The sequence below is a fragment of the Salvelinus fontinalis genome, chromosome 11 (assembly GCF_029448725.1).
Source record: "Salvelinus fontinalis isolate EN_2023a chromosome 11, ASM2944872v1, whole genome shotgun sequence".
NCBI classification, from domain to species: Eukaryota; Metazoa; Chordata; class Actinopteri; order Salmoniformes; family Salmonidae; genus Salvelinus; species Salvelinus fontinalis.
In genome coordinates, this window is record NC_074675.1 from 48,373,797 (window position 1) to 48,387,055 (window position 13,259).

A 13,259-nucleotide genomic window follows, 5' to 3' on the forward strand; every position below is an offset into this window, starting at 1 on the left:
CAAATCCTCCTCCACAGTAACTAAACACAACACCAAATCCTCCTCCACAGTAACTAAAAACAACACCAAATCCTCCTCCACAGTAACTAAACACAACACCAAATCCTCCTCCACAGTAACTAAACACAACACCAAATCCTCCTCCACAGTAACTAAACACAACACCAAATCCTCCTCCACAGTAACTAAACACACCACCAAATCCTCCTCCACAGTAACTAAACACAACACCAAATCCTCCTCCACAGTAACTAAACACAACACCAAATCCTCCTCCACAGTAACTAAACACACCACCAAATCCTCCTCCACAGTAACTAAACACAACACCAAATCCTCCTCCACAGTAACTAAACACAACACCAAATCCTCCTCCACAGTAACTAAACACACACCAAATCCTCCTCCACAGTAACTAAACACAACACCAAATCCTCCTCCACAGTAACTAAACACAACACCAAATCCTCCTCCACAGTAACTAAAAACAACACCAAATCCTCCTCCACAGTAACTAAACACAACACCAAATCCTCCTCCACAGTAACTAAACACAACACCAAATCCTCCTCCACAGTAACTAAAAACAACACCAAATCCTCCTCCACAGTAACTAAACACACCACCAAATCCTCCTCCACACTAACTAAACACAACACCAAATCCTCCTCCACAGTAACTAAAAACAACACCAAATCCTCCTCCACAGTAACTAAACACAACACCAAATCCTCCTCCACAGTAACTAAACACAACACCAAATCCTCCTCCACAGTAACTAAACACAACACCAAATCCTCCTCCACAGTAACTAAACACAACACCAAATCCTCCTCCACACTAACTAAACACACCACCAAATCCTCCTCCACAGTAACTAAACACAACACCAAATCCTCCTCCACAGTAACTAAACCACACCAAATCCTCCTCCACAGTAACTAAACACAACACCAAATCCTCCTCCACAGTAACTAAACACAACACCAAATCCTCCTCCACAGTAACTAAACACAACACCAAATCCTCCTCCACAGTAACTAAACCACACCAAATCCTCCTCCACAGTAACTAAACACAACACCAAATCCTCCTCCACAGTAACTAAACACAACACCAAATCCTCCTCCACAGTAACTAAACACACCACCAAATCCTCCTCCACACTAACTAAAAACAACACCAAATCCTCCTCCACACTAACTAACACAACACCAAGTCCTCCTCCACAGTAACTAAACACACCACCAAATCCTCCTCCACACTAACTAAACACAACACCAAATCCTCCTCCACAGTAACTAAACACAACACCAAATCCTCCTCCACAGTAACTAAACACAACACCAAATCCTCCTCCACAGTAACTAAACACAACACCAAATCCTCCTCCACAGTAACTAAACACAACACCAAATCCTCCTCCACAGTAACTAAACACAACACCAAATCCTCCTCCACAGTAACTAAACACAACACCAAATCCTCCTCCACAGTAACTGAACACCAAATCCTCCTCCAGAGTAACTAAACACAACACCAAATCCTCCTCCACAGTAACTAAACACACCACCAAATCCTCTTCCACAGTAACTGAACACCAAATCCTCCTCCACAGTAACTAAACACAACACCAAATCCTCCTCCAGAGTAACTAAACACAACACCAAATCCTCCTCCACAGTAACTAAACACACCACCAAATCCTCCTCCACAGTAACTAAACACAACACCAAATCCTCCTCCACAGTAACTAAACACACCACCAAATCCTCCTCCACAGTAACTAAACACAACACCAAATCCTCCTCCACAGTAACTAAACACACCACCAAATCCTCCTCCACAGTAACTAAACACAACACCAAATCCTCCTCCACAGTAACTAAACACAACACCAAATCCTCCTCCACAGTAACTAAACACAACACCAAATCCTCCTCCACAGTAACTAAACACAACACCAAATCCTCCTCCACAGTAACTAAACACACCACCAAATCCTCCTCCACAGTAACTAAACACAACACCAAATCCTCCTCCACAGTAACTAAACACAACACCAAATCCTCCTCCACAGTAACTAAACACAACACCAAATCCTCCTCCACAGTAACTAAACACAACACCAAATCCTCCTCCACAGTAACTAAACACAACACCAAATCCTCCTCCACAGTAACTAAACACACCACCAAATCCTCCTCCACAGTAACTGAACACCAAATCCTCCTCCAGAGTAACTAAACACACCACCAAATCCTCTTCCACAGTAACTGAACACCAAATCCTCCTCCACAGTAACTAAACACAACACCAAATCCTCCTCCACAGTAACTAAACACACACCAAATCCTCCTCCACAGTAACTAAACACAACACCAAATCCTCCTCCAGAGTAACTAAACACAACACCAAATCCTCCTCCACAGTAACTAAACACACCACCAAATCCTCCTCCACAGTAACTGAACACCAAATCCTCCTCCACAGTAACTAAACACAACACCAAATCCTCCTCCAGAGTAACTAAACACAACACCAAATCCTCCTCCACAGTAACTAAACACAACACCAAATCCTCCTCCACAGTAACTAAACACAACACCAAATCCTCCTCCACAGTAACTAAACACAACACCAAATCCTCCTCCACAGTAACTAAACACAACACCAAATCCTCCTCCACAGTAACTAAACACAACACCAAATCCTCCTCCACAGTAACTAAACACACCACCAAATCCTCCTCCACAGTAACTAAACACAACACCAAATCCTCCTCCACAGTAACTAAACACACCACCAAATCCTCCTCCACAGTAACTAAACACACCACCAAATCCTCCTCCACAGGAACTAAACACAACACCAAATCCTCCTCCACAGGAACTAAACACAACACCAAATCCTCCTCCACAGGAACTAAACACAACACCAAATCCTCCTCCACAGTAACTAAACACAACACCAAATCTTCCTCCACAGTAACACACCACCAAATCCTCCTCCACAGTAACTAAACACACCACCAAATCCTCCTCCACAGTAACTAAACACACCACCAAATCCTCCTCCACAGGAACTAAACACAACACCAAATCCTCCTCCACAGGAACTAAACACAACACTATGTCCTCCTCCACAGGAACTAAACACAGCACCAAATCCTCTTCCACAGTAACTAAACACACCAAAAAAATCCTCCTCCACAGTAACTAAACACACCACCAAATCCTCCTCCACAGTAACTAAACACAACACCAAATCCTCCTCCACAGTAACACACCACCAAATCCTCCTCCACAGTAACTAAACACAACACCAAATCCTCCTCCACAGTAACTAAACACACCACCAAATCCTCCTCCACAGTAACTAAACACAACACCAAATCCTCCTCCACAGTAACACACCACCAAATCCTCCTCCACAGTAACTAAACACACCACCAAATCCTCCTCCACAGTAACTAAACACACCACCAAATCCTCCTCCACAGTAACTAAACACACCACCAAATCCTCCTCCACAGTAACTAAACACACCACCAAATCCTCCTCCACAGTAACTAAAAACAACACCAAATCCTCCACCACAGTAACTAAAAACAACACCAAATCCTCCTCCACAGTAACTAAAAACAACACCAAATCCTCCTCCACAGTAACTAAACACAACACCAAATCCTCCTCCACAGTAACTAAAAACAACACCAAATCCTCCTCCACAGTAACTAAACACAACACCAAATCCTCCTCCACAGTAACTAAACACAACACCAAATCCTCCTCCACAGTAACTAAACACAACACCAAATCCTCCTCCACAGTAACTAAACACAACACCAAATCCTCCTCCACAGTAACTAAAAACAACACCAAATCCTCCTCCACAGTAACTAAACACAACACCAAATTCTCCTCCACAGTAACTAAAAACAACACCAAATCCTCCTCCACAGTAACTAAAAACAACACCAAATCCTCCTCCACAGTAACTAAACACAACACCAAATCCTCCTCCACAGTAACTAAACACAACAGACTCTGAATACCCCATATACTCATAAACAGATCAATATTGTTGACCAGTTTGTAATAGGTTGTCCCCGAATGACCTGTACTTTAGCCCAAATATAAACAGTTGGGATGAGAAAACCTCTCCCAAAGCTGAGAACCAATTAGTGATCAGGTCAATCACCCCGACCAACCTGGGACATCGTAAAAACAGATGTGCCAGAGTTTCAGACTCAGCACAGAATGGACACCCTTCCCCAACTGTAGGATCCAGGTGTACCAGATGCATATTGCTGGCTATGGCTCCATGTATTATCCTCCATTAGAGGTCAGCTGTCCTCTTTTCAATCGGCAGTTTGTGAAAAAGAGGCTCTTCAAAAAGCCACATCCCTGGTGGCGTGCCGGCCTTACGGGACTTGACAAGAACTCTCCAAGCCTGCATAACAGAGTCATAAAATGGAGTCAGTCCAGACAAATCACCCCCCTCTAGCTTTAAGAGGAAACTCTCCAAGCCTGCATAACAGACTCATAGAATGGAGTCAGGCCAGACAAATCACCCCCCTCCAGCTTTAAGGGGAAACTCTCCAAGCCTGCATAACAGACTCATAGAATGGAGTCAGGCCAGACAAATCACCCCCCTCCAGCTTTAAGAGGAAAAGGTGTTTGTCTAAGCCCAAACAGCCCGCTCTCCTCGTCAATGTATAGTCTGTGTCGACCCAGCTAGAACCGTCTCTGTACAACCGTCTCTGGGCTGCTTGGAGCCGGAAAGCCATGATGCTGGAAGAAATGTCCACCAGGCCTTGCCCACCTCGTGCAGTGGCAGGTACAGGGCTGCAGCTTTAATCCAGTGCTGTCCAAACCAGAAGAAATTAACAAAGGTCCTCTGAAGCTCTTGTATCAGATTGATTGACCCGATCACCTCCTGGCTCCCAGCCCTGGGTGGCTGTAAAATCATTAGTCTGTGCCACAGGGTAGAGGCAGCAAGAATATTATCTACCAGTACCCTTCCCCTATTAGACAGCTGGGGTAGCACCCATTTCCACCTTGACAGTCTGACACACCCTTTCTCCACTACACCCTCCCAAAACATGACATCATGTAACAACTTAACATTAAAATACCAGTAAAGTGACGACCTTCGTGGACAGGACAAGTGAATATCAACAGTAACAATATGGTGATCAGAGAAACCCACAGGAGTAATATCACACCTTCCAACCCTACTACAGTAGAGATCAGATACATACAACCTGTCTAACCTTCCAACCCTACTACAGTAGAGATCAGATACATACAACCTGTCTAACCTTCCAACCCTACTACAGTAGAGATCAGATACAACCTGTCTAACCTTCCAACCCTACTACAGTAGAGATCAGATACATACAACCTGTCTAACCTTCCAACCCTACTACAGTAGTGATCAGATACATACAACCTGTCTAACCTTCCAACCCTACTACAGTAGAGATCAGATACATACAACCTGTCTAACCTTCCAACCCTACTACAGTAGTGATCAGATACAACCTGTCTAACCTTCCAACCCTACTACAGTAGAGATCAGATACATACAACCTGTCTAACCTTCCAACCCTACTACAGTAGAGATCAGATACATACAACCTGTCTAACCTTCCAACCCTACTACAGTAGTGATCAGATACAACCTGTCTAACCTTCCAACCCTACTACAGTAGAGATCAGATACATACAACCTGTCTAACCTTCCAACCCTACTACAGTAGAGATCAGATACATACAACCTGTCTAACCTTCCAACCCTACTACAGTAGAGATCAGATACATACAACCTGTCTAACCTTGCTGCACTGACACGACCTTCATTAACTTTCAACCATGTGTACTGCCTATCTTTTGAATTCCTTACTCTCCACACATCAGAAAGCTCAAACTCAGTTAATAGGCCAGACAGGAAAGTGGCTGACTGCAGGTGAGGTTCTTCAGCGGTGCGATCAACAGTAAAATCCACTGTACAGTTCCAGTCCCCCCCTAAAACCATACACCCCTCTTGGTCACACTGTCTTAAGGTTTCCTTTATTTGACCAAATACAGCAAGACGCTCTGTACCCTCATTAGGAGGATAAACATTAAAAAAAACTAATAAAAAACGCATTACATCCACCTTGACCAATAAAACCCGACCCTTGACAATCTCTGTTGTAGATACCACAGTCACTTCTAAACCTGAGGAAAACAAGATGGCCACCCCAGCACTGAAATTAGTACCATGACTGAGTATATGCTGCCCCTCCCACCACATACCCCAGTCAACCTCATTAGCCTCATCACTCAGTATTATTACTTCTAATAACCAAGCCCTCTTATTCCTGTCCCTTACTTGACTTTAAACGATAACTCCAAAGTCTGCTCTGGTGAATCCAAAAACATAAACCCCTGTTGCCGAAACGACATAACCTGTTTCAACGCCGGGTGTTTGCAACCCAACGGGACAATCTTAATTGAACTTGCAAACTTCCCAAGCCGCAATAACTCGCGCTCCAATAGCTCATTGGAATAAACGGCGGTACATTTGAAATCTTTACCCTTGTTGACGGAGAAAAAAGCGGCGTAACTTGAATAAACATTCCTTTAAGAAGTACACCATGCTCAACCATACGATCTACAAGACTCTTCTTTAAGAAGTACACCATGCTCAACCATACGATCTACAAGACTCTCTTCTTTAAGAAGTACACCGTGCTCAACCATACGATCTACAAGACTCTCTTCTTTAAGAAAAACCACCACCGCTTTATTCATCCGTGACGCATAAGCAACATTCTCATATCCTACCTTCTCTCCTACGGCGACCAGAAACTCCTCCACCGTGACAGTAGCTTCAGTAACACACCTAAAGCCGTGCCGAAGTGACAGGGACAACAGTCTCTGGGCTGCTAGAACCGTCTCTGTACAACAGTCTCTGGGCTGCTAGAACCGTCTCTGTACAACAGTCTCTGGGCTGCTAGAACCGTCTCTGTACAACAGTCTCTGGGCTGCTAGAACCGTCTCTGTACAACAGTCTCTGGGCTGTGAGAACCGTCTCTGTACAACAGTCTCTGGGCTGCTAGAACCGTCTCTGTACAACAGTCTCTGGGCTGCTAGAACCGTCTCTGTACAACAGTCTCTGGGCTGCTAGAACCGTCTCTGTACAACAGTCTCTGGGCTGCTTGAAGCCGGAAAGCCATGATCCTAGAGGAAATGTCTGCCAGGCCTTGTCCCCCCTCGTGCAGTGGCAGGTACAGGGCTGCAGCTTTAATCCAGTGCTGTCCAGACCAGAAGAAATTAACAAAGGTCCTCTGAAGCTCTTGTATCAGATTGATTGACCCGATCACCTCCTGGCTCCCAGCCCTGGGTGGCTGTAAAATCATTAGTCTGTGCCACAGGGTAGAGGCAGCAAGATTATTATCTACCAATACCCTTCCCCTATAAGACAGCTGGGGTAGCACCCATTTCCACCTTGACAGTCTGACACACCCTTTCTCCACTACACCCTCCCAAAACATAACATCATGTAACAACTTAACATTAAAATACCAGTAAAGTGATGACCTTCGTGGACAGGACAAGTGAATATCAACAGTAACAATATGGTGATCAGAGAAACCCACAGGAGTAATATCACACCTTCCAACCCTACTACAGTAGAGATCAGATACATACAACCTGTCTAACCTTCCAACCCGACTACAGTAGTGATCAGATACATACAACCTGTCTAACCTTCCAACCCTACTACAGTAGTGCTCAGATACATACAACCTGTCTAACCTTCCAACCCTACTACAGTAGAGATCAGATACATACAACCTGTCTAACCTTCCAACCCTACTACAGTAGTGCTCAGATACATACAACCTGTCTAACCTTCCACCCCTACTACAGTAGAGATCAGATACAACCTGTCTAACCTTCCAACCCTACTACAGTAGTGATCAGATACATACAACCTGTCTAACCTTCCAACCCTACTACAGTAGTGATCAGATACATACAACCTGTCTAACCTTCCAACCCTACTACAGTAGTGATCAGATACATACAACCTGTCTCACCTTCCAACCCTACTACAGTAGTGATCAGATACGTACAAACTGTCTCACCTTCCAACCCTACTACAGTAGTGATCAGATACATACAACCTGTCTAACCTTCCAACCCTACTACAGTAGTGATCAGATACATACAACCTGTCTAACCTTCCAACCCTACTACAGTAGAGATCAGATACATACAACCTGTCTAACCTTGCTGCACTGACACGACCTTCATTAACTTTCAACCATGTGTACTGCCTATCTTTTGAATTCCTTACTCTCCACACATCAGAAAGCTCAAACTCAGTTAATAGGCCAGACAGGAAAGTGGCTGACTGCTGGTGAGGTTCTTCAGCGGTGCGATCAACAGTAAAATCCACTGTACAGTTCCAGTCCCCCCCTAAAACCATACACCCCTCTTGGTCACACTGTCTTAAGGTTTCCTTTATTTGACCAAATACAGCAAGACGCTCTGTACCCTCATTAGGAGGATAAACATTAAAAAAAACGAATAAAAAACGCATTACATCCACCTTGACCAATAAAACCCGACCCTTGACAATCTCTGTTGTAGATACCACAGTCACTTCTAAACCTGAGGAAAACAAGATGGCCACCCCAGCACTGAAATTAGTACCATGACTGAGTATATGCTGCCCCTCCCACCACATACCCCAGTCAACCTCATTAGCCTCATCACTCAGTATTATTACTTCTAATAACCAAGCCCTCTTATTCCTGTCCCTTACTTGACTTTAAACGATAACTCCAAAGTCTGCTCTGGTGAGTCTAAAAACATAAACCCCTGTTGCCGAAACGACATAACCTGTTTCAACGCCGGGTGTTTGCAACCCAACGGGACAACCTTAATTGAACTTGCAAACTTCCCAAGCCGCAATAACTCGCGCTCCAATAGCTCATTGGAATAAACGGCGGTACATTTGAAATCTTTACCCTTGTTGACGGAGAAAAAAGCGGTGTAACTTGAAGAAACATTCCTTTAAGAAGTACACCATGCTCAACCATACGATCTACAAGACTCTCTTCTTTAAGAAGTACTCCGTGCTCAACCATACGATCTACAAGACTCTTCTTTAAGAAGTACTCCGTGCTCAACCATACGATCTACAAGACTCTCTTCTTTAAGAAGTACTCCGTGCTCAACCATACGATCTACAAGACTCTTCTTTAAGAAGTACTCCGTACTCAACCATACAATCTACAAGACGCTCTTCTTTAAGAAGTACACCATGCTCAACCATACGATCTACAATACTCTTCTTTAAGAAGTACACCATGCTCAACCATACGATCTACAAGACTCTCTTCTTTAAGAAGTACACCATGCTCAACCATACGATCTACAAGACTCTCTTCTTTAAGAAAAACCACCACCGCTTTATTCATCCGTGACGCATAAGCAACATTCTCATATCCTACCTTCTCTCCTACGGCGACCAGAAACTCCTCCACCGTGACAGTAGCTTCAGTAACACACCTAAAGCCGTGCCGAAGTGACAGGGACGGCGTCCCCATGTGGGTCGCCATCCCCGCCAAAACCAGGATAATTTTAACACAAAAAACAATATACTTAATTCTACCACAACAACTAAATAAAAATAAGGATAACCTTAATCATAGGAAGAAAAAAAGAAAATAGCACCAAGAAAGGGAACGTAAAAGAAAAACCAATATATATAACTCTACACTCACTCAATTCCCAGCATGCACCAAACACTCCCAGCATGCAGAGAGAGAGAGAGAGAGTTAGAGAGAGTGCCATCCACACCATGAAATCATCTCATTATAGACATAGGTCATTTCTAGCACAACAGCTCTGTGGAATTCATCACAGCTTCAGGAATAAGTGATTATCCATCCTTTAGCAGGTCAATGTGAAACCATACGTCTTACTGTGGTGCTAGAGCACATAGACAGCGTTCATTGGTGTCATGTCATCTTCTAGACGTCTTGATTAGTCTCATAAAGGTTTGGATGGTCCTGTAGACATTCTTAGTGTTCCCGTAGCCGACCTGCAGTATTGTGGCCTGTACCTCACCACCCCCTTGTGGCGATGTTGGATAACTGCACTTTGTTTTGCGCCTCATCCGACTCCACTTTAATTAGTGGAGAAGCTGTTAATGTTAATTGGAGAAGCTTACAGAATATTACTCTAGGTAAGGGTTAAACCAGCAGCATCAGCAGCCTACTAACCAATAACACATCCACACGAGGCCTCTGCTTTAGACTTGATATGTTGTTTTGTCTGGTTGTAGGATATTGCTTGTAAAGTGTTTGTTAACCAGCTGTGGATTGTTTTATTTCTGCTACCATTTGTCAGTTCTTCAGTATTCTCTCACTGTCGATTTCCTAGGTTGTAACCTCTTGTTTCGATGTCAGTGAAGACCTTTTTAACCTTTGTGTGACCTCTGACCTCTTGTCTGTACCAGGCTGGGGAGAAACACTACCACCCCTCATGTGCCCGCTGTGCCAGGTGTGAGCAGATGTTTGGAGAGGGAGAAGAGATGTACCTGCAAGGTAAACCAACCTCTCTTTTCCTCTGTCTCTGTCACCTTCTCTCCATCTCTTTCCATCTCTTTCCCTCTCTCTCTCTCTCTCTCTCTCTCTCTCTCTCTCTCTCTCTCTCTCTCTCTCTCTCTCTCTCTCTCTCTCTCTCTCTCTCTCTCTCTCTCTCTCTCTCTCTCTCTCTCTCTCTCTCTCACATACTCTCTCTCTCTCTCTCTCTCTCTCTCTCTCTCTCGCTCTCTCTCTCTTTTTTTACTCAGATTAGCACCAACAGCCTTCCATCAACACAGAAACTTATCTCACTAATAGCCCAGCTGCCATAAAGCCATAGAGCTACAGAACATCTGCCCAATGCTAATGAATTGGATTACAGTGTTAATGAATGTATCACCTCACACAACCTCAGCCTTATGAGTCACCTCGTTTCTTATTTATTGTTCCTGGAGCACTATTGCTGTAAGTTTGGCTCCAGTCTGTGATTTACAGAAAGCCTGTCTCTCTCTCCCTGCAGTTTGCTATCTGACAGATTTACTACTGGAATCAGCTTCCTTAGACTTGGGCTGGTATTAGCTTATGTTACAGTGACAGGGAGACAGCTGGGGATAGGACAGTCACTGGCGTATTTTGGATCTCTTATCTGCCAAAGTCATGACGCTCTGTCAGGAACAACTGATGCTCTGGGGAAAGACTATGCTTTGTACAGTTTATGACATTTGAAATGAATGCATTTCATCGTATTTCTCTCGCTCTCTCGCTCTCCTCCCTCTCTTCTCTCTCTTTCTCCCTCGCTTTCGCTCTCCCTTCTCTTTCTCTCTCTCTCGCTCTCTCTCTTTCTCCCTTTCTCTCTCCCTTCTCTTTCTCATTTTTTTTCTCTCTCTCTCTCTCTCTCTCTCTCTCTCTCTCTCTCTCTCTCTCTCTCTCTCTCTCTCTCTCTCTCTCTCTCCTCCTTTCCTGTCTGTCAGGTAACTCCATCTGGCATCCTCCTTGCAGACAGGCAGCCAGACAGGAGGAAAAGAGTAAGGTGAGTTCTCTCTCCGAGACATGTTTATAAATAGACTAACGGGACTAGTGAAGTCTCCATCCCTCTAAACAGAAACTCTCAGCCAGTTTCAGTCAAGTCTACGGGAAAAATGTCCCCTCCTCTTCTGAAATTCAAAAGATGCGATCGCTTGCAAAATCGTGATGTGTCCAAATGATCAGTGACGAAAAGGTTTCGCATCTCACAGTTTGTCGACAGACACTACTACCATTTTAATGTTACGTGCATCTGTCCATGACAAATGACTCTACAGCAGCTCTACAGTTTAACTAAGGCTGTGTTACAGTATTGAATGAGGAGTCATACTCATCACAATATAATGTTTAAACCACACATCATCTTGTATGTCAACTTGTGTTCTGCCCCATTAGAGATGGGACTGTGTTGACTGGGACTGTGATGACTGGGACTGTGATGACTGGGACTGTTTTGACTGGGACTGTGTTGACTGGGACTGTGTTGACTGGGACTGTGTTGACTGGGACTGTGATGACTGTTTTGACTGGGACTGTGTTGACTGGGACTGTGTTGACTGGGACTGTTTTGACTGGGACTGTGTTGACTGGGACTGTTTTGACTGGGACTGTGATGATTGTTTTGACTGGGACTGTGTTGACCGGGACTGTGTTGACTGGGACTGTGTTGACTGGGACTGTGTTGACTGGGACTGTGTTGACCGGGACTGTGTTGACTGGACCTGTGTTGACTGGGACTGTGTTGACTGGGACTGTGATGACTGGGACTGTGTTGACTGGGACTGTTTTGACCGGGACTGTGATGACTGGAACTTGGGACTGTGTTGACTGGGACTGTGTTGACTGGGACTGTGTTGACTGGGACTGTGTTGACTGGGACTGTGATGACTGGGACTGTGTTGACTGGGACTGTGATGACTGGGACTGTGATGACTGGGACTGTGTTGACTGGGACTGTGATGACTGGGACTGTGTTGACTGGGACTGTGATGACTGGGACTGTGTTGACTGGGACTGTGATGACTGGGTCTGTGATGACTGGGACTTGGGACTGTGTTGACTGGGACTGTGTTGACTGGGACTGTGTTGACTGGGACTGTGTTGACTGGGACTGTGTTGACTGGGACTGTTTTGACTGGGACTGTGATGACTGGGACTGTGATGACTGGGACTGTGATGACTGGGACTGTGTTGACTGGGACTGTGTTGACTGGGACTGTGTTGACTGTGTTGACTGGGACTGTGATGACTGGGACTGTTTTGACTGGGACTGTGATGACTGGGACTGTGTTGACTGGGACTGTGATGACTGGGACTGTGTTGCCTGGGACTGTGATGACTGGGTCTGTGATGACTGGGACTTGGGACTGTGTTGACTGGGACTGTGATGACTGGGACTGTGTTGCCTGGGACTGTGTTGCCTGGGACTGTGATGACTGGGTCTGTGATGACTGGGACTTGGGACTGTGTTGACTGGGACTGTGATGACTGGGACTGTGTTGACTGGGACTGTGTTGACTGGGTCTGTGATGACTGGGACTTGGGACTGTGTTGCCTGGGACTGTGATGACTGGGTCTGTGATGACTGGGACTTGGGACTGTGTTGACGGGGACTGTGTTGACTGGGACTGTGTTGACTGAG

General features: G+C 44.9%; 1 protein-coding gene across 8 annotated transcripts in view; it reads left to right on the forward strand.

The window, feature by feature from the left end:
* ablim2 (actin binding LIM protein family, member 2) overlaps positions 1-13,259 on the forward strand; it is a 133,704-nt gene that overhangs the window by 73,118 nt on the left and 47,327 nt on the right. For all 8 annotated transcript variants that reach the window (XM_055938952.1, XM_055938951.1, XM_055938955.1 and 5 more), the window contains exons 7-8: positions 10,528-10,615; positions 11,566-11,624. In XM_055938952.1, the coding sequence (XP_055794927.1) occupies positions 10,528-10,615; positions 11,566-11,624 (147 nt within the window). The remainder of the gene's footprint in view (positions 1-10,527; positions 10,616-11,565; positions 11,625-13,259) is intronic.